The sequence below is a fragment of the Carcharodon carcharias genome, chromosome 14, assembly GCF_017639515.1.
Source record: "Carcharodon carcharias isolate sCarCar2 chromosome 14, sCarCar2.pri, whole genome shotgun sequence".
NCBI classification, from domain to species: domain Eukaryota; kingdom Metazoa; phylum Chordata; class Chondrichthyes; order Lamniformes; family Lamnidae; genus Carcharodon; species Carcharodon carcharias.
The window spans coordinates 119,681,466-119,702,917 of NC_054480.1; the positions used below are offsets into that span (position 1 = coordinate 119,681,466).

The following is a 21,452-nucleotide window of genomic DNA, read 5'->3' on the forward strand; positions in this document are numbered from 1 at the left end:
AAAGTATCAAAAACTAAAAATGAAAGCCTTTCTAAGCTTAATAAAGTGACTGTATGCACTATTAAGTTTTAGATTTTGTTGGCACCCAAACTTTATTTCACTAAAGTTAATTGCAGCTAGAATGCAAGCAGAAAACTCATGAATCCTTTAAAAATCATTAGCAACACTGAAACAAAAACAGAATTACCTGGAAAAACTCAGCAGGTCTGGCAGCATCGGCGGAGAAGAAAAGAGTTGACGTTTCGAGTCCTCATGACCCTTCGACAGAACTGTCGACAGTTCTGTCGAAGGGTCATGAGGACTCGAAACGTCAACTCTTTTCTTCTCCGCCGATGCTGCCAGACCTGCTGAGTTTTTCCAGGTAATTCTGTTTTTGTTTTGGGTTTCCAGCATCAGCAGTTTTTTTGTTGTTATTAGCAACACTGTATTAGTTGAGCAAAACTAGTTACTTAGCAGTTTGGGTATTAAAATAGAGACTGGGAAGATTAAACAGTGATATTGGGGCTTCTCTTCCACCTTTAGGGAGTTTAACATGAACCTATCCAATGACTATTTCTGCCTTCACCTTGATTCTGATACCTGCTAAAATTTATGTTTTTAACATTGTGGGCTGTTTTAATATAATTCAAAAAATTATTAATATTGCCTCTGTTGTCTCTGGTCTTAGCTTTGTGAAGAAACCTTTTTTCACATTACTTTGGATTACCTAGGATCCCAGTCCATGCTCCACTCAAGCCTCTTCCCATCTTTCCTCATCTATCAATGTCATCCTTTACTCCCTTCTCTCTCATATGCTTTTCTCTCCCCCCCTTAAATGCATCTACCCTATTTGCTTTAACCACCCCCTATGGTAGTGAGTTCCACATTCTCACCATTCTTTTGGTAACAATGTTTCCTCAGGATTCTCTATTTGACTTCTTAGTGACTATCTTATATTAACGGCCTCTCATGATGCTTTTCCTCACAAGTGGAAACATCGGGCTAAATCTTGTTGCAGCAGCAAGTGTCCTGCTGGCGGAACTGGAAGTGAGCGGGACTTCTGCTTGGATGTGGGGCAGTTGGCATGCACAATCACATGGTGACCAGCCAATTAGCTATGCACAGTCAAGCGGCACGACCAATTGTGCAGTAGGGGATGGCAGTAAGTCACTGACTCCGCTGTTACTCATGGGGCAGGGGCTCGAAGGTCTGGATGCCATATTTAAATGGCACCTGAACAGGAATCCAATACCTGCTAGTGAACACCATCACTCTGCCTGCCTGAAATAGGATTTTTGAACTGGAACAGCTGCCACGCCCCCTCTTCACTTGCTGGACTTGAATCTCTGGAGATGCTGTCACCCTCCCTCCCTTGGACAGCCATGACCTGATTATTGTTTACTGTCAACTTAATTGGAAAGCTACAATTTAATTTGGTGACCGTGTGTTTTATTGAGTACGTATGACATGCTAATACTTAAAAATAAGTCCCTGCCTCTTGCCGCCAGGAACCATGAACCCGCCCCCACTTTAACCCGCTGCCAACTTATTCCCAACTTTTATCCCACCTTTGGGAAGCTGACATTTCACCTGCTGCACAATTAAGTGCCCCGCCCACCTCATTGCCCTGGGAACTGCAAGGAACTTCACTAGATTCCACACATTCTTTCTGTGCATGCACTATCGAAACCCTTCATTACTTTAAGTCATCTCTATTGTGGATTGGAAACTTTCCCTGCCTAGAAGTGCTGTGCCCTGCATCGCCAACCTCAATCATTAATTTACAGTCTTAGGTCACACTTCAAATTCAGCCCACCAAATAGATTGTAAAGTAGCATAGGAACTTCTACACTAGTCCCAGAGCTCCAGCAGAGTAATGCTCAAATTAAGACCTGAAGCTTTCAAGTGCCAATTTCCCATAATGAATACATTGTGCGGGAATTTCCTTTGTCAACCAATACAAAGAGGCCCACTCTTTCCACACATCTGCAGCAGAATTTAAACTTGGCGAGGAGGGTCTCGCTCACCAGTTGGAGAAATGGCAGGAGTCTCGGCAGGCACTTAACTGGTGAGTACCAGTCTCGGCAGGCACTTAACTGGTGAGTACCAGTTTCGGCAGGCACTTAATAGTATCAGACCTTCTCCAGGATTTAGGACTCTGGGTGTGGAAATCCCACCTGGTGAGAGTTGCCAGCCAATCAGAGGCCACCAGCTCTCCATTGCCAGCAGCACCACCGGGAGCAGCTGCAGCTGGTAAAGCACCCAAGGCGAGGCCTAGGGTCGCTGAGGGATCCAGGCCAGAGACGAGTGAGGCTGAAATGGGGTCACGGGGAGCTGGTTGCTGGCTGTGGGGGTGGGAGTGGGTCGGAAGAAAGAAGAAAGAGCAGGGGTCGGCTTTCAGCAAGTCCCCCCCTTCTCTGCCCAATGCCAGGTTCCTTGGGCAGGAACTGAGTGCAGAACAAGGAACTTCCCCGATAGGGTTTGCTTGTTGGTCTCCTTGCATGGCAATTCCCCGCCCACCATTGGTTGAAGGCAGTAGGATGAAATCCTTAAGTGGGCATTAATTGCTTACTTGAAAGCCTCACTTGGTGGTGGCATGAGAATGCCATCCATGAGCCTTCCTGCCCCGGGTTAATTGGGGCAGAGGCAGAAGGTGGCAGGGTCCCCAACTTCCAATCTAAATAAATGCTCCCCACCAGCAAACTTGCCTTGGGGGGGAGCATTAAATTCTGCCTCTTATCTCTGAAAGGCAGCTTTCTTTGTACAGTGTTATACTATGCTGGCAGTAATTAAAGTACCTTCTACTTGCAGCTTTTGGCATGTTATAAATGTTTTTTTTTACTATCTTGAGGCTGAATTCTTTCTCACAGATGTTAAGAGTCTAAAGGGAAATTAGTTTAAGCAATCTAAATCTGATTTCCGCTGGATTTAAATCATAAGCATAGCATTACCCTCATAATAAACAGATTTCTGGCAGATAATTGTAAGATGGCAGATTTGAGAAGTAAATGCAGAGGTAAGAATATATTTTTTCCACAGCATTGTCCACAACAAAAGATCAGAACTCCATCCCATTCAAAATTTCTCAACATTTCTCAAAGAAATAAAGCAGGAAGACTCTCTACCCCATATTTACACTGGCGTGATTTGACTCCATATTGGAAACGGCACTGTTCATCAGCATCATACACCTGACCGGGGGCCACAGTTGGATAAAAGAACTCCTGTTTTGGGGGTGCATTGATGAGACATCTACCATGTCCTGAACTGACAAAAAAACAAGAATTTTTATTATAGAACAAAAACAAATGTACTACTTTCCAAAATTATGTGCAGTCAAAGAAACTTAAATAACTAACTGCTTAACAAAAAGTAGAACATTTGAGATAATAAAATCCTCCATGCAAAATCCCTTTTCTATCTTTTTCGACAATATCTGCTCATGTTAAATTAATAACTGTTAAATTAATAAAATGTTTCAATAAACTTTATTTAAGCGTTATAGTGTTTTGGTAAAGCCAATTGCCCAAAAGGGCTTAATGTATCAGTAGGTTAAACTCTTTTACAAGTTTTTTTTTTCTCGGTGTGAAAGTTGCCTAGTAGCTAATTCGGTGATGTTTCAGTGTCATCTTCACCATATCATGTACAAAGATTGGGGCACTTTCGGCAATCAACACAACAAGCACCTTTGTTTTGGTGTGACAACCATATCATCAGAGTGATTGCTTCAGCTTTATGATGCCAATAGCTTATCCGTGTTTTAGTGACATGTGCATTGGCATTATTGGGTTAGCCAATGTTGGGGTTGGGGCAGGATTTACAGCAAGCAATGTGTTTCAGAATAAACAGCATTTATTTACCCAGCAGACAGCAAAGAAAACAAAATCAGTTTTCAGGGGCTACTGAAAAGGTCTGCAGCAAACAAAACCTATGACCAAAACTGCAACAACTTCTCCTGATAAAAGCACAGTGACTTCTGCAACAATATAGTGAGTGGAGGACAGTTGCACTCTAACTATGTGGATAAAATCAATCACAGTCACTTGCAGCAGTGTGGCTTTCAGGTGTGATTGACACTATATCTACATTCTGGCCAGGAATGTGTCATCACTATATAGAGCTATGTATTAATGGTGCACAAACCTTTCAACAACAAACTCTGGTTAAAAACTCTCAGTGAAGTTCTTTTAATGGAGGTAGGTTGTTTGGTGTGGTGTGGTAGGTTGTTTGGTGTGGTGGTGTGGTAGGTTGTGTGGTGTGGTGATGTGGTGTGGTAGGTTGTTTGGTGTGGTAGGTTGTGTGGTGTGGTGGTGTGGTGTGGTAGGTTGTGTGGTGTGGTGGTATGGTGTGGTAGGTTGTTTGGTGTGGTGGTGTGGTGTGATAGGTTGTTTGGTGTGGTGGTGTGGTGTGGTAGGTTGTGTGGTGTGGTGGTGTGGTGTGGTAGGTTGTTTGGTGTGGTGGTGTGGTGTGGTAGGTTGTGTGGTGTGGTGGTGTGGTGTGGTAGGTTGTGTGGTGTGGTGGTGTGGTGTGGTAGGTTGTTTGGCATGGTGGTGTGGTGGTGTGGTGTGGTAGGTTGTGTGGTATGGTAGGTTGTGTGGTGTGGTGGTATGGTGTGGTAGGTTGTTTGGTGTGGTGGTGTGGTGTGGTAGGTTGTTTGGTATGGTAGGTTGTGTGGTGTGGTGGTATGGTGTGGTAGGTTGTTTGGTGTGGTGGTGTGGTGGGGTAGGTTGTTTGGTGTGGTGGTGTGGTGTGGTGTGGTAGGTTGTTTGGCATGGTGGTGTGGTGTGGTAGGTTGTGTGGTGTGGTGGTGTGGTGTGGTAGGTTGTGTGGTGTGGTGGTGTGGGTAGGTTGTTTGGTGTGGTGTGGTAGGTTGTTTGGTGTGGTGGTGTGGTAGGTTGTTTGGCATGGTGGTGTGGTGGTGTGGTGTGGTAGCTTGTGTGATGTGGTAGGTTGTTTGGTGTGGTAGGTTGCTTGGTGTGGTGGTGTGGTGTGGTAGGTTGTTTGGCATGGTGGTGTGGTGGTGTGGTGTGGTAGGTTGTTTGGTGTGGTGGTGTGGTGTGGTAGGTTGCTTGGTGTGATGGTGTGGTGTGGTAGGTTGTTTGTTGTGGTGGTGTGGTGTGGTAGGTTGCTTGGTGTGGTGGTGTGGTGTGGTAGGTTGTTTGGTGTGGTGGTGTGGTGTGGTAGGTTGTTTGGTGTGGTGGTGTGGTGTGGTAGTTTGGTGGTGTGGTGTGGTAGGTTGTTTGGTGTGGTGGTGTGGTGTGGGAGTTTGGTGGTGTGGTGTGGCAGGTTGTTTGGTGTGGTGGTGTGATGTGGTAGGTTGTTTGGTGTGGTGGTGTGGTGTGGTAGGTTGTTTGGTGTGGTGGTGTGGTGTGGTAGGTTGTTTGGTGTTGTGGTGTGATGTGGTAGGTTGTTTGGTGTGGTGGTGTGGTGTGGTAGTTTGGTGGTGTGGTGTGGTAGGTTGTTTGGTGTGGTGGTGTGGTGGTGTGGTGTGGTAGGTTGTTTGGTGTGGTGGTGTGGTGTGGTAGGTTGTTTGGTGTGGTGGTGTGGTGGTGTGGTGTGGTAGGTTGTTTGGTGTGGTGGTGTGGTGTGGTAGGTTGTTTGGTGTGGTGGTGTGGTGGTGTGGTGTGGTTGGTTGTTTGGTGTGGTGGGTGACTAACCTGTTCTTGAGCTGTGGGGCTGGTTATTTAAATATCTCAATGAAATGGAAGGTTTTCTCTCTGTTCTGAATTTAATCCAGCAGCTGAGGGAGATGAGAATGGCTGGATGGAACAGATTAATTACTTTCCTAAACTGCTTGTGAGTGCTTTCTTTCCTGGGACAAGCAAGCAAACCTGGTTTCATACCTGTGATTGAACTCACCCCACCAAAGATTGACTTTCCTCTCCCACTTTTTTCCAACACCCCATGCCAATCTCTCAACTGCTGAGGCCCAGGTCCACCCACCAACCAGCCTCTCAATCTAGCTGGCTGCAGCCCAGAAAATAGATTCAGAAGTTTTAAAAAATGCTCCCGCTGTTAAATTCAGCAGGGCCTCAGGGAAACCCAAACTTGGGGGACTTGCGGCAGCTAAACCTTCTTCCCCCTAACCCTGTTATTTTCGGGGCCTCCAACTCGTTTTTATTTCTAACCTCCCCCGCATCCCTGTCCATCCTTGGGGGTTAAAACACCCCGACAGTTTTTTTTTGCCAGTTTGCCATCGAAGGGGTATATGCACCATTAAAGCATAGGTGCATATCCCATTCAGACCATTTAAATAATGGAAATGCCACATTAATGACGAATGTTCTTTGCTGATAAAGTGAAAGTAACTGCAATGCTAAATGGCCTAAGGTTCCTTAGATTCCCAAAGTGAAGTCTCTAAACAATTTGTTTAAAAAAAAAGATTTTTTGTGCTGCACTGTAATGTGTATAATGGAATGAAGCAAATTACATAAATGCACCTTTCGTTTCTCTGCAACAACTGTGGGACTATTTTACAGCACTGTAGTTGCAATCCAGTTTCCATTCCATTGTTAACCTCTTGCCAAGCTCAATAAAACTGATTATGGAGTAGAACATCTAAGTTTATAAAATTACTTGGCAAAATGATTATTCATTTAATAGTTTTCCTTTGTAATTATAAAACTCAAAATTGGCCTGGTTTTTAATACCTTATGCTACAAATGAATGTGTCATAAAGAGGTACACTGAGGTGCATCATATTGGCAAACACAGTGGAACATAGCCTATCAATCAGATGCAGAGCAAGATGACTCCATGTCCTGCACTGAATGTCTAAAATTTATCAAGGAGTAGGATAGTTTGAATATTCAGATTCTCAAGCTTCTTAGATTGGCTATTTTAAACTACAGAATCATTGACAATGCAACAATGTGTGTTCAGATATGCAAAGTTAGGCTTCAATTATCTATTGCACCTGCCCAATAGATGAATCTGTGATGTTTCACTGTGGAAATTTTATATGAGCTGTGACAAAATGTTTACAACTTATTAAGGTGTTTGAAGCTTTTACTTAAATTAAAACCCATATACTAATCAAATAATTTTTCTATGAAACTGGTTGGGAAATAATCAACCAGAATTGGATTTAATTATGAATATTAAGACCTTGGCCCAACTCAAACCATTTAACAGTTAATCAAATCTGTTCATTTAAGAAATTGTACTGTGCAGGTGACAGCTTGCATTCTGTCCATGAGAAACACTATGCCGAGTTTTTCTATAATATGCAATTTGGCTTTTCTTATAACTCCTCTTTGGTTGAATAGTAATGTTTTATATCTGGGTTCTGATCCTCTTAATTTATGTGTAAAAGAGTAAGTACTGCATTGTTGCACCTTATTTACTAAGCAAGCCCTGACTCTTGAGAGCAACATCACCATTCATTGTACTTCAATTGAGTCAACTAGTTATACTGGGCACTGCAACATCCCTGAAAAATCACAGCAGCACAGATATGTACAAGCCTGGTCTCGGTGCTTGTAAAGTGCAAATCTAAAGAGCTACAAAATAAGATACTTTAGCCTCTGGCTGCAACACAAGTCAGTGCACAAGCTCCAGGTTTAGACCATTTCAAGGGTCTGAATCCATATTCTGAATTGATTTCAAACTGTAGTTTTCATATAAAACAAGACCAAAGTACTATTTAAAAATGTAACGGTCAATTACAAGCACATTATTAGCTGCTTTGTCCAAAACTTGGACACAGTATGGACCCTGAATGACAGCTGACTACTTTTCGTTTTTGTATTTTATCATATTTTCTGACTCCTTACTCCAAAAAGCTGGTGATGTAATCCCTGCTGCACGTTGACCAGATGAAAGGATTCGTTTTCACAGTGATATGAGCAGCCATCAGCTTTGCTGTTTCCTGACCTCTTGGACCACAGGAGTTTCCAACTCCATCGTGATTCATACCAAAGCTAAAAGAAAGAAAAGCCCAGTAAAACAAGACAATGCACTCTTGGATGTCCATTACAGTTATTTTAATGTATGTAATTTATTTTTCACTACATGCTCTTACAGTTTATTCTTCGGAACAATATAGAAGAAGGGGCAGAGACTTGATACCCTGGATTTCTAGTTTATTTCAGCTCCATCTGAACTTCCGCTCGTGCCAGATACAAGCCACTGTATTGTGTCCCAAAAAGGCAATATTTAAATTGGATGAACACAGGATTCCACCACTTTTGAAGGTCATAAGTTCCCATTTAAACAGGCGCTGAGTTTCGTTGACCTGCATTAAAATTGCTTACAAATTTAATGAGGCAGGCAGAAAGCTGGCAAGACATAACTAATCTGCTTTTGGCTGTTGTGCGGATACAAATTGTGAAATTTCCTGTTGCAATAGGGATGCACTGTGGGTTGAAATAATTGAAAAGAGCTCGGGACCTCTTGGATTGCACCATCTCTTTTAGGAAAATGGGAGTCCCCCTGGTATACTGTTCCACATCCCCTACATGGAGAAAGGGAAGAATGTAGCAGGCGTATGTACTGGCAAAATAACACATACACACTGTTTCCTTGTTGCTTGAAATATCAGATCCACAGGACTTTCCCTCCCGTCTGCTGATTCAGCAGGGAGGGAGCTTGAGGGGTATTAACGTTGGCTTGTAGGTATTATGCACACCTGTCTCAAAAGTCAGAAGGTCATGGGCTCAAGTTCCATGCCAGACTCTTGAGCGAGTAAATTTAAGATACCACTTCGGTACTGTACTGAGGGAGTGCTGATCTGTCAGAGGGGACATCTGCCTTCTTAGGTGGAAGGAAAAGGGCAAGTGGTACTATGTAAAGATGAGCAAGGGGACTTTCCCAGTCTTCTGGCCAACATTTTAATATTTATCTTTCAAAATCAACATAATTAAAAATAATGTCTGGCCTTGTATCTCATTATTATCTGTGGGACTTGCTATTTGTGAATTGGCTGTCACGGTCACACATTACAACTGTGACTATATTTCATAACTACTTCATTGGCTGAAAAGATTTTTGGGATGCCCTGAGATCATAAAAGGCGCTACAAAAATGCAAGCCCATTCCTTATTCCTTGCTTATGCAGGCTGTCGCAGCGACATCAGCAGAGACATGCCAGACATGGTGCAATGGAATATTTTTGCCTTGGGTCTTTCCAGTAAAACAAAGCATGGGAGGCAGACAAAGCAAGCATTGGAAAAGACCAGGTAGACTTCCACTGAGAAGTGCCCACTAGGTTACTGGCAGGCACAATGGACCTGCCATTACTGAGGCTTCTGTGATTTTCCTGCCCTGCTCCATTTATACATGCCAGACACAAACATGTCCCCTAGCTGGGCTTTGAACATGAGTGCTGGGCAGGAAACAGGGTTGCACTAATCCCCAGATTAATGAAGAGGAAAATCTACCTCGAGTGGAGAAATATTAGATTGATAATTTACAGGGGAATTACAATTCATTGCAGACATGCCATTGAACAGCTTGAATAATGGTAGAGTTTCTTGTACAGGTAAGAAGACTCCAATAATATGACTAAGAACCATTGAGAAACAAAGTTCAGCAGGAGGAAGGCCAATAGCCTTTCTTGTCCGGCTGAACTTGGCTATTCACAAAGGCTGATTTTCCACAGTCTAATTTACCTGAGGTCAGGTATATTATTGTTCATCAGTTATAAAAAGATGTTTGAAATGAATCACGGTTTTAGCTTTACATTTCACAGAAAGGAGATATTACCCATAATAGTAAAATTTCTCTTACTTGTGACCAATTTCATGAGCGATTGTAAATGCAGTTGCCAGGCCTATGTCTTCATTGATACTGCAGCTTCTTTCTGGTTCACACATGCCACCCACTGGAGCTAAACCTGCAACAGGATTGTTCATTTAGCTCGTAAAAATAAGGAGACAGTCAAACACAGATATCAGCAATTCTGTTCTTGGCAGAATATGGAAGCTGACCTTGGAAGGATGTTAATGTTACCACACAGCATGAAAATTGATTTGACATGTAATCAAAAATGCTATCAACAGCAAACCTGACTGCAACAATCTTATTTGCAAAAGAAGGAAATATATAGACAGGAACGTTAAAAAAGACTTGACTTGGTAAACAATTTAATCAGGTGGCACTGACCCTTGGGAAGTACATAAGATTAAGTGTAACATCTCCCTCTGTTTAACTGTGGTGTGAGTTTTCCTACACACATCAGCCAGGATTCAGAAGGCTAAAGAGGGTCTGGCCCACAGGTCAGACAACCGGCAGGGAACCCCCGTCAGTTCTGCGGGGAAGGGCTGATGGAATCAAGTGCCCTGCAGGAGACTAAATGGTCACCATCGGGCTTCCCTGCGATTGAGGACCCCAGTAGTGGAAGTCCCATTCACCGAGAGCTGCCGGCCAATCAGAAGCCGGCACCTCTTCATGCTGCCAACAAATGGGAATCCTGCTTTCCTGACAGGGTTTGCTGGGAGGCCTTCCGAGGGCGCGGGAAAGCCATTCCACTTAATTCCTGAGCCACCACTAAATTACGGCGAGTTCAGGGATAATGGATGTCGATGGGCTCATTAATGAACTTATTTCAACTCTTTCTTGGACTCGAACGCAAGTTCTGTCGAAGGGTCATGAGGACTCGAAACGTCAACTCTTTTCTTCTCCGCCGATGCTGCCAGACCTGCTGAGTTTTTCCAGGTAATTCTGTTTTTGTTTTGAATTTCCAGCATCCGCAGTTTTTTTGTTTTTATCATTAATGAACCTAACTGACATCCCACCAGCAGCGGCCAGGAATCCTGCCTCAGCCCATTTCTCCCACCGACTTAATCGGGGGAGGTTTTGCCATGCAGGGCCGCTCCTGTGAATAAGTGGGCCCGGCTGCCATGTTTCCCTCTTTGACGGGCTACATAAAATTCAGGCGGTTAGCACTGGGAAGGTATTGAGCTGTTCCTGACATTTTTTACTTTTTCCTCAACAAGGCTGGAAAAATGGGATGGGCACTTTAATAATAAAAGGTTATCTGTTCAATTAATCAATTAGCTGAGAGATTTCCCCTTCCAATTAAACATTTAAATTAGATGAAATATTCATGTACTTTTATTCCACATTCTATGAAAAGATAGTGAAATAAATTACAAACCCATTGCAAATTTACTCTTGTTCCAAAATTAGGAAGTCACCGAAACATATTGGCCGCAAAATTCATTTACGTAGTGCTGTTTGTGGGATTACCTAGATTCCCTGTGGCTGGAAGGACCATAGGCACTACCCGCGTGACGCGTATGGTGTTCTTCATTGGTATGAGCGCATGCAGCTGCGTCCCCGAGTGGAAACACTGCGGTCCTGACCTTACGGTCAAAATTGGACAATGCAGTTCTTGGCAATGTCTACAATGACCATTCTTTAAAAAAAAATGAAATAATAAAATGGATCCTGCATTGGGGTTACCTAAGGGCCAGGCGCTCAACTTGCCGCTAATTATCTCGAACTTTTCTCTGGAACAATTGGAAATTGTTTGAAAGTTTTGGTGTATTTACCAGAGATTGTGACTGACAGGATGACAGAGGTGTAGGTGACCTGTCCACACAAGGGCTGCAAGAGATTTGGAAGCAGCAGTGACAGTGCCTCTGGGTTTGTACCATGACAAGAAGATGAAACAGAGGCTGTGGAATAGGTATCCTCCATGCCATGCTCTCTGTCAAGTTAGTGCCAGACTTCTCCCTGTTCCTTGAAAATGACCAGAGGCTGCCTGGCAAGCCAGCCAATGCAACCGGCATCTCAGTGTGTACGGCCATTCGGAACTCTCCTGCATGCAGTCCAATTCAGGTGCTCATCTGAGTCTTCTGCAGCAGGTGCTATTCTACAGTGAGCTGGGACACAAACTATCCTTTATCCCTGGCCTGCTTTGCTTTCCACTTGTGCCCAGTGAATCACCATGTGCTTATCCAAATTTTATACTAGCCTCCAAAGTAAGTGTTGTGCCAATGTTTGAGCTGGTAGCTGTGAGTGTCAGATAAAGTAACGGAGCCTCATCATTAGTGATGTGAGGGTGCTCTCTTTCTGGGCAGGCCGCAGTTCTTGGCTGTCTGAAAGCAGGAACTCAGAAGGGGGCGGTTGTTGTGAGGGAAGGAAGTGTGGGGTGGGAAGCAAGAATCTGTGGTCACCCCATCAGCAGCTTGCTCATCATGGCAGATAGTAGCATGAGGAAGAGCTGGGAGTTGAGAAGGAGCATGAGGCGGGAACATGCCATCATCCTCAATGTTCTCAGCGATGGTGATGGACCCCACTGCAGCCAACTCCATGATGCACAGAACCATCTCCCCTGTAAGGCTCATGGAATGTAGGTGTCCTTGTCCCCTGCCAGTTTTGCTCTGCTCCCTTCTATTGTGTGCCACCTTGCCCTGCAAGAGGAAGGCAGAACGCCAGTGGTTGTGTAGCACTGTGTTTGGGTAATGTGCCTGCATAGCTGAACAGCTGGAGGTATGTGGAGGCCGTGAGAGATGGGTGTGAGGTTGGCAGCAATAGGTAGGTGGTAGAGGGTGAGGTGGAGCATTTGGAGATAAGCGTGATCCCTGGGTGCCAGGCAAGGCTGCTGGGTGAGTGATGGAGGCGTGCTGCATTGGGTAGTGTGAGAGGGTCGAGTTATGGTGGTAAGGAGATGTCATGCAAAGTTATGTTGACCACCTACGCAAGACCTTTAGACCTCTTGTAGCAGTTGCTAGGTTCTTGAGTGCATACCCTGGGAATTGACTTTCCGACCCCCTGCTCTCAATTCCTTCTGAGGGTGGTCCTTGAGGAACTTCTGGTGCCCCACAGGACCATGCCATCTCTCTTCCTGCCCATCTGTACCACTGGGCTCTCCAGTGGCGTCTGTCAGTCTGGATCCAAGTGTATGCAAGGATTTCCTTTTATTTCCACCTTCCCTTTAAGAAGCAGCATGCCTTTAAGAAAAAAACAGGCCTCCTATACCCAAGTGATTGGCAAACAACACTGCCGGTGCCTCCTACTGTTTGTAAAGTGCGCTGCAGCATTGAGAAGAAGAGGTAAGCACTGGAGGTGCAGGTACTGGTACAGAAATCATGCAGATCAGGTGGGCAGGCCAATGTTACATCTTACATTGCTAATTACCAGATGTAGTTTTCTGTGCCGAGTTCAATGGGCAAGTAATGTGTAATTGTGAAGAAATTGAGAGTGAAATGCCGTTTTTGTGAAGCTAATGTCTCAGTAGTACAAATCGGCCAACAACAAGGTGCCTTACAATTCACAAGGTATCTCTGCCATAAGTTGCTAGCTGGTTTGCACATTGATAACAGCGTGCATCCCCCCAGACAGTATTAGTTTTTCAACTGGTCAGGTCTATATGTTTCAGCAAAAAATACACCAAAATATTTTACCATAACATGATTAAAAATTCTTTAAAAATCTCTTTTGAGTTAATTTATTAATATTTATGAATGTTACTAACTGTTGAAGGCACCGAGCATTATTAAAGACCTGGCCTTGGATTTTTAGTTGATATTTTTGGCCACAATTATCAAGTGGTTAGCTGGAGGGAGATCCTGGGGTCTGAATATATACAGTGGAGAGAATTTTCTCCCTGTCGGGAGGGTTGGGCGAGAGCAGATGCGAAAGAGCGCAGAAATCTCCCTGAGGCACAGGGCTGCCTCAGGGAGATTTGTTTGAGTTTCAAAAATTTTAATAAAGGAAAAAAAAATTTTAGGAAATGTCCCCTCATGTGAAAGTGTCTATAAATTTTAACGAAAATCTTTATTTCACTTATAAATCATTCATCCTGCCCATTTCATGATAAATGAGAAGACCACCTCGGCTCTTCGCCTGCCCGCCAACCTTAAGGTTGGATGGGCAGCTATGTTAAGTGGTTTAATTAGTTTTTAAATGGCCTTAATAGACCTTTGACAGTTCGGCAGGCACGCAGCAAGCTCCAGTGCGAGCCCGCTGAACTGAAAATCGGAATGACACACGATGACATCGGGACACACATCCGACGTCACCGTGTGTCATTTTACATGTCGGCGAGCAGGCCCCGCCCCGCTCACTGAGCCGAAGATTCTGGCCAGTGTGCATAAATGTTCCAAGATGCAGCTGTGGTACTTTGATAGTGCAACTGAAAGAATGCTCTTCATCAGTCTCCACCAGAAGGTGTTCATTTGGCTGTATTCAGTCCAAATAATTTGAAGAAAAGTTGAATGGCATATTGAAAAGCCTTATTCAAGTAAAGCTCATGTTCAGTTTCCTTTTTAATGTATAGAGGCTGTCTGTAATGTTTTTCATGGTGCTGGTATAATATCCTAATATAATCCTAATTACCTTGAGAGAAAACAATAGCAAGATTGTAGATCAAGAAATACGATTATACTGAATGCTTTAAACCCAAATTACAGGTTATGATAACATACCTAGAGTTCCACAGGGTTTGTTCTTGTAGATGCAAATGTCATACCTGCAGAAACAAAAAATAGGTCAAGCAACTTGAATAAAAAGCAAGAAGATTGAAATTCAGTGGTACCTCTCCACTGGCGTAGGGTGCAACGAAGTAAAAATTTCCACTCTGGACCCAATTTTAGGGTCAAGGTAGGTTTTAATAATGCCTGTGGGTGGATACCTTTGCCACCATGGCAATATCCTGGACACCTGATGGAAGAGAGGCACAGGTAAAATTGCTGGTCAACCATTTGCAAAGCAGTCTTATGGTGTTTTTTTATGAAGGGCCAATTGGATTCCTTTACAAAGAGGTTGATTTCATCAAATAGGTTTGATTAGGGATAGTCAGCATGGCTTTGTCAGAGGGAGGTCATGCCTAACAAATTTGATTGAATTTTTTGAGGAGGTGACCATGTGTGTAGATGAGGGTAGTGCAGTTGATATAGTTTATATGGATTTCAGCAAAGCCTTTGACAAGGTCCCACATGGGAGACTTATAAAGAAGGCAAATGCACATGGGATATAGGGTAATTTGATATGGTGGATTCAAAATTGGCTTAGTTATAGGAGACAGAGGGTGATGACAGAAGGTTGCTTTAGTGACTGGAAGCCAGTGTCCAGTAGCATACACCACAGGGATCTGTGCTCGGTCCCCTATTATTTGACATTTATATAAATGACATAGATGACTATGTGGGGGGTAGGATTAGTAAGTTTGCGGATGACACAAAGATTGGCCGGGTGGTTAACAGTGAGGTTGAGTGTCTTGGGTTACAGGGAGATATAGACAGGATGGTCAAATGGGCAGATAAGTGGCAGATGGAATTTAACCCTGAAAAGTGTGAGGTGTTATACTTTGGAAGGAGTACTTTGACAGAAGTATTCAATGAATGGCATGACACTAGGAGGTTCTGTCCATAGATCTCTGAAGGCGGAGGGGCATGTTAGTGGGGTGGTGAAAAAGGCATATGGGACACTTGCCTAATCAATCGAGGCATAGATTACAAAAGTAGGAAGATCATGTTGGAGTTGTATAGAACCTTGGTGAGGCCACAGCTGGTGTACTGTGTGCAGTTCTGTTCGCCAAATTATAGGAAGGATGTGATTTCACTGGAGGAGGTGCAGAGGAGATTCACCAGGATGTTGCCTGGGATGAAACATTTAAGTTATGAAGAGAGGTTGGATAGACTTGGGTTGTTTTCATTGGAGCAGAGAAGACTGAGGGGCGACCTGACCGAGGTGTACAAGATTATGTGGGGCATGGACAAGGTGGATAGGGAGCAGCTGTTCCCCTTAGTTGAAGGGTCAGTCACAAGGGGACATAAGTTCAAGGTGAGGGGCAGGAGGTTTAGGGGGATGTGAGGAAAAACTTTTTTACCTAGAGGGTGGTGACGGTCTGGAATGCACTGGCTGGCAGGATGGTGGACGTAGGTTGCCTCACATCCTTTAAAAAGTACCAGGATGAGCACTTGGCATGTCATAACATTCAAGGCTATGGGCCAAGTGCTGGTAAATGGGTTTAGGTAGGTAGGTCAGGTGTTTCTCATGTGTCAGTGCAGACTTGATGGGCCGAAGGGCCTCTTCATCACTGTGTGATTCTGTGATTCTGTGAAATACCTGCCCATTGCCTTAAGTGTTGCCAGGCTGAACCCATCTTGCAAGCTGGGGGTCAGCATGCCTGGTTCAGTCTGTTATGCTGACCACTCAACAGAATCAAGGCTAGAGATGTGGAAATTCTCAGCCTGGAAATTTCCTCCCCTGAATTCTATGATATCAAAGGATATATATGAGCCATACAGAACTTCCATGAGTGGAGATGAGGTCCCAGCCCCTCTCCTGTAGTACTTGTAGACTGTGCCTCTAGCAACATGGGTTATCAGCTCACTTTGACCCGTAGCCTACTTAACACAATTTAAGCAATGGTTTAACACCACAATTTATTGATTTTTGAAATACACACTTGCTAATGATAGCTCCTACCGAATCATCCTGTACACCCCCTACGTGGATTGTAGAACAGAAAGATACTGAAATGATTAGAAACGTTATTGCAGCAATGCTATCGTAAATTTTAATGCAGAAGTACTGAAGCATTAAATTATTGAGCTATTTCCTCTCCTTATTTTATCCTTGATTTTTTAATCTCTTTCCCCAAACACTTTCCCAAATCATGTACAGAAAACTAAATAGAGAGGAAAAAGTTAAGGTTAAGAGAGTGATAGAAGAGACAAAAATAAATAGTTTTTTTTCTAATGCTTCAACAATAATTTAAAATCTGAAGGAATGAGACTCCACACTTGTAAACATTAGTTGCCAGTCTCAGATTGGATATTTGGCAGTAATTAAATCTTAACACACCATTAAAAGTCCACTAACACTAGAATGAATAAATGTCATTTTCCTCTGGTGAGTTTAGTGGATAAGTACCACAATGTCATGGGTTTCATATGTTTCAATGGAAAGTCCCTAGTGAGATTCCAGTATAGTGAAGCTTCTGGAGGAGGAGGGCAAGTCAGAGAGCAACCTCCTGGTTTCTGTGTTTAACTCCATATGTACAATCACCAGATTTTGGCAAATTAAATATTCTAATTTACCAGGTTCAGAGTCTGCATGCTGCAATAAGAATTCTTCAGTCTGATTGGGTAAGGAGGTATACAGTGGCTTGACCTGCTCATAAAAGCTCCAGATCCCCTTTAGATGTGCTGCACTGAACTGGCTTTCTAACCACTGCAACATTCACTGCAAAAGCCTAGTCTATAGGCAAGTGTAGGTGCAGTGTATAGATGGTGCTGTTCATTTGCTGTTGACAGCCTCCAGCCATTTCTACTGTTGGACATAGCTCTCCTCTGACACCCTTGGTAGCTACTTTTCCAAGTTCCAGCTCTATTTTCTCTGCCTGTCACTCACATTGGCATTGCTGCTTCCCTCATTTTGCTCAACAACTGTCTTGCTCCCACTTTTGTTGCCTTCACTCTGAACAAGTCAACCAATAATTTCTCTTTACCACGAATAACCAACACCTCCAAACTCCTCTGCACCCTCTGTTCCAGTTGTGATGATAAGCTCAATGAGCTCTGGGTTTACAAAATCAAGGCCCTGTACTCATTGCCTTGATCAAGCAAAGGATGGTTGTCCATAGAACTGCATTGGGATAGAAGGAAGAAATTACTGGGGTCAGGTATTATTGCTGGCCTATTGCTGTTTAGATATGCACATAAATGATTTGGAATGTGGAGCCAAAACTATCCCAAGTTTCTCGATGATATTGAACTAGAAATGATTGCAAGATACTGCAAGGAATATGTTGATCAAATACAGAAGAATCAGCACAAATTTGGGATTTGGGCTGATCAGTCGCAGATCTCATTTAATTTGAACAAATGCAAAATCATGAGGTTGGAAAAGGATAGGAAACAGTAACTATACCATAAGACCATAAGACATAGGAGCAGAAATTAGGCCATTCGGCCCATCGAGTCTGCTCCGCCATTCAATCATGGCTGATAAGTTTCTCAACCCCATTCTCCTGCCTTCTTCCCATAACCTTTGATCCCCTTACCAATCAAGAACCTATCTATCTCAGTCTTAAATATACTCAAGGACCCGGCCTCCACAGCCTTCTGTGGCAATGAGTTCCATAGATTCACCACTCTCTGGCTAAAGAAGTTTCTCCTCATCTCTGTTCTAAAAGGTCTTCCCTTTACTCTGAGGCTGTGCCCTCGGGTCCTAGTCTCTCCTACTAATGGAAACATCTTCCCCACATCCACTCTATCCAGGCCTTTCAGTATTCTGTAAGTTTCAATCAGATCCCCCCTCATCCTTCTAAACTCCATTGAGTATAGACCCAGAGTCCTCAAACGTTACTCATATGTTAAGCCTTTCATTCCTGGGATAGTTCTCTTGAACCTCCTCCAGACCATCTCCAGGGCCAGCACATCCTTCCTGAGGTACAGGGCCCAAAATTGCTCACAATATTCTAAATGTGGTCTGACCAGAGCCTTATAAAACCTCAGCAGCACATCCCTGCTTTTATATTCTAGTCCTCTCGAAATAAATGCCAACATTGCATTTGCCTTCCTAACTACCAACTCAACCTGCAAGCTAACCTTAAGAGAATCCTGGACTAGGACTCCCAAGTCCCTTTGCACTCCAGATTTCTAAATTCTCTCCCCATTTAGAAAATAGTCTATGCCTTTATTCTTCCTACCAAAGTGCATGACCTCACACTTCCCCACGTTGTATTCCATCTGCTACTTCTTTGCCCATTCTCCTAACCTGTCCAAATCCTTCTGCAGCCTCTCCGCCTCCTCAATACTACCTGTCCCTCCACCTATCTTTATATCATCTGCAAACTTAGCCAGAATGCCCTCAGTTCCTTCATCTAGATCATTAATGTATAAAGTGAAAAGTTGTGGTCCCAACACTGACCCCTGCCGAACTCCACTAGTCACTGGCCGCCATCCTGAGAAGGACCCCCTTATTCCCACTCTCTGTCTCCTGCCAGACAGCCAATCTTCTATCCATGCTAGTACTTTGCCTCTAACACCATGGGCTCTTCTCTTACTGAGCAGCCTCCTGTGCGGCACCTTGACAAAGGCCTTCTGGAAGTCCAGGTACGTAACATCCATTGGCTCTCCTTTATCTAACCTACTCATTAACTCCTCAAAGAATTCTAACAGATTTGTCAGGCATGACTGCCCCTTGATGAAACCATGCTGACTTTTGCCCTATTTTACAATGCACTTCCAAGTATTCCGAAATCTCATCCTTAATAATGGACTCTAAAATCTTACCAACGACTGAGGTCAGGCTAATCGGCCTGTAGTTTCCCATCTTTTGCCTCACTCCCTTCTTAAACAGGGGGGTTACATTAGCGATTTTCCAGTCCTCTGGGACCCTCCCTGACTCCAGTGATTCCTGAAAGATCACCATTAACGCTTCCACTATCTCTTCAGCTATCTCCTTCAGAACTCTGGAGTGAAATCCATCTGGTCCAGGTGATTTATCCACCTTCAGACCTTTCAGTTTTCCCAGCACCTTCTCCTTGGTAATGGTCACCATACTCACCTCTGCCCCCCGACTCTCTTGAACTTTGGGGAAGTTACTTGTGTCTTCCACTGTGAAGACTGACAAAAAGTACCTATTCAGTTCCTCCGCCATTTCTCTGTTCCCACTACTACTTCTCCAGTGTCATTTTCCAGCAGCCCAATGTCCGCTTTTGCCTCTTTCTTACCCTTTATATATCTAAAAAAAAAACTCTTGCAATCTTCTTTTATATTACTGGCTAGTTTACCCTCATATTTAATCTTTTCCCTCCTTATTTCTTTTTTAGTTGTCCTCTGTTGGTCTTTGTAGGCTTCCCAATCCCCTGGTTTCCCACTGCTCTTCGCTGCATTGTATGCTTTCTCTTTATACTTTAAAGATAAATAGTGTTAGTCTACAGGCCATAACATAGGTGAGGGACTTGGGTTCATTGGTGGCTATCCCACAAATAATCAGGCAAGGAGTACAGAAACAGAACAAAAAGTAAATAGATCCTTAGGCTGTATAATTAGAAGAATGGAGCACAATCTCAGGAAGTAATTTTGTGTTTGTACAGAGAGCTGATTCTGCCCCAGTTGCAAAAAATTGTTCAATTCTGGTTAGTAGAGTGTAAAAAAATGATAGCTAAACACTGGAGAGGATACAGCAATTAAACTGATAGCTGGAATTAGACATTGGCCCAACTTTTTAGTCATCTTGCATGGATGAGTGCGGCTTCAACAACACTCAAGAAGCTCAACACTATCCAGGACAATGCAATGTGCTTGACTGGCACCAAATCCAGCAATTTAAACACTCACTCCCTCCACCACCTACCCACTGTGTCTGTAGTGCATACCATCTTCTGGAGGAAAATTAGGTATGGGCAATAAATGCTGGCCTAGCCAGCAACATCCACATCTCATGAAATTATTTTTAAAATATACAAGACGCTTTGCAGCAACTCACCAAGACTCCTTCAATAGCACCTCCCAAACCCTGACCTCCCCCAATAAGGACAAGTGCAGCAGACACATGGGAATACCACACCTGCAAGTTCCCCTCCAAGTTACACACCATCCCAACTTGGAACTATATTGTCATTCCTTCACTGTTGCTGAATGAACAGCACTGTGGGTGTATCTACACCAGAAGTCTGCAGCGGTTCAAGAAGACGGCTCACCATTACCTTTTCAAGGGCAATTAGGGATGTGTAACAAATACTAGCCTTGCTAGAAACGCTTATATCCCATGAAGGAATAAAAAAAAAATGATGAGGATATCAGCACCTACTGTTATTAAGGGGTAAACTGGACACCAATTTCTGGTGATTGTACACATGCAGGCAAACACAAAAATCAGGAAGTTGCTCTCTGAGTTGCCCTACCCCTCCAGAAGCTTCACTACACTGGGATCACACTAGGGAATTTCCATTGCAACATATGGAACGCATGGCACTGTGGTACTTACCCACTAAACTCACTAGAAAAACATGACATTTATTTATTCCAGTGTTAGTGGGCTTTTAATGGTGTGTTAAGACTTAATTGCTGCCAAATATTCAATGAGACTAACTTTTACAAGTGTGGAGTCTCATTCATTCAGGTTTTATATTATTGTTGAAGCATTAGAAAAACTTTTTTTTGCCTCTTCTATCATTCTCTTAATGTCATCTTTCTTCCCCACTCTGTTTTGTTTTCTGCACATGATTTGTCATTGAATTAAATATTTTACTTTCAGTGTCTGCATGCTGCAGTAAGAATTCTTCAATCTGATTGGGTAAGGAGGCATACAGTGGTTTGACCCTTCTCATAAAAGCTCCAGATTCCCTTTGGACGTGCTGCACTGAAATGGCTTTCTAACCATTGCAACATTCACTGCAAAAGCCTAGTGTATGGGCAAGTGTACGTGTAGTGAATAGATGGTACTGTTCATTTGCTGCTGACTCCAAGATCCAGGATACTGAGTTATGAGGAGAGGCTGCAGAAGTTGCATTTCATCAGCCTGACCCTTTTTCTTTTGCATTCTTCGCAACATAGAAACATTTTCAA

The 21,452-nt window shown here is 43.4% G+C and overlaps 1 protein-coding gene across 2 annotated transcripts in view; it reads right to left on the reverse strand.

The window, feature by feature from the left end:
- The window catches only part of adamts10 (ADAM metallopeptidase with thrombospondin type 1 motif, 10), a 187,651-nt gene that overhangs the window by 80,852 nt on the left and 85,347 nt on the right, over positions 1 to 21,452 (reverse strand). For both annotated transcript variants that reach the window (XM_041205392.1, XM_041205393.1), the window contains 4 exons: positions 14,355 to 14,398; positions 9,709 to 9,814; positions 7,755 to 7,901; positions 3,105 to 3,246 (listed from right to left, as the gene is read on the reverse strand). In XM_041205392.1, coding sequence (XP_041061326.1) covers positions 3,105 to 3,246; positions 7,755 to 7,901; positions 9,709 to 9,814; positions 14,355 to 14,398 — 439 coding nt within the window. The remainder of the gene's footprint in view (positions 1 to 3,104; positions 3,247 to 7,754; positions 7,902 to 9,708; positions 9,815 to 14,354; positions 14,399 to 21,452) is intronic.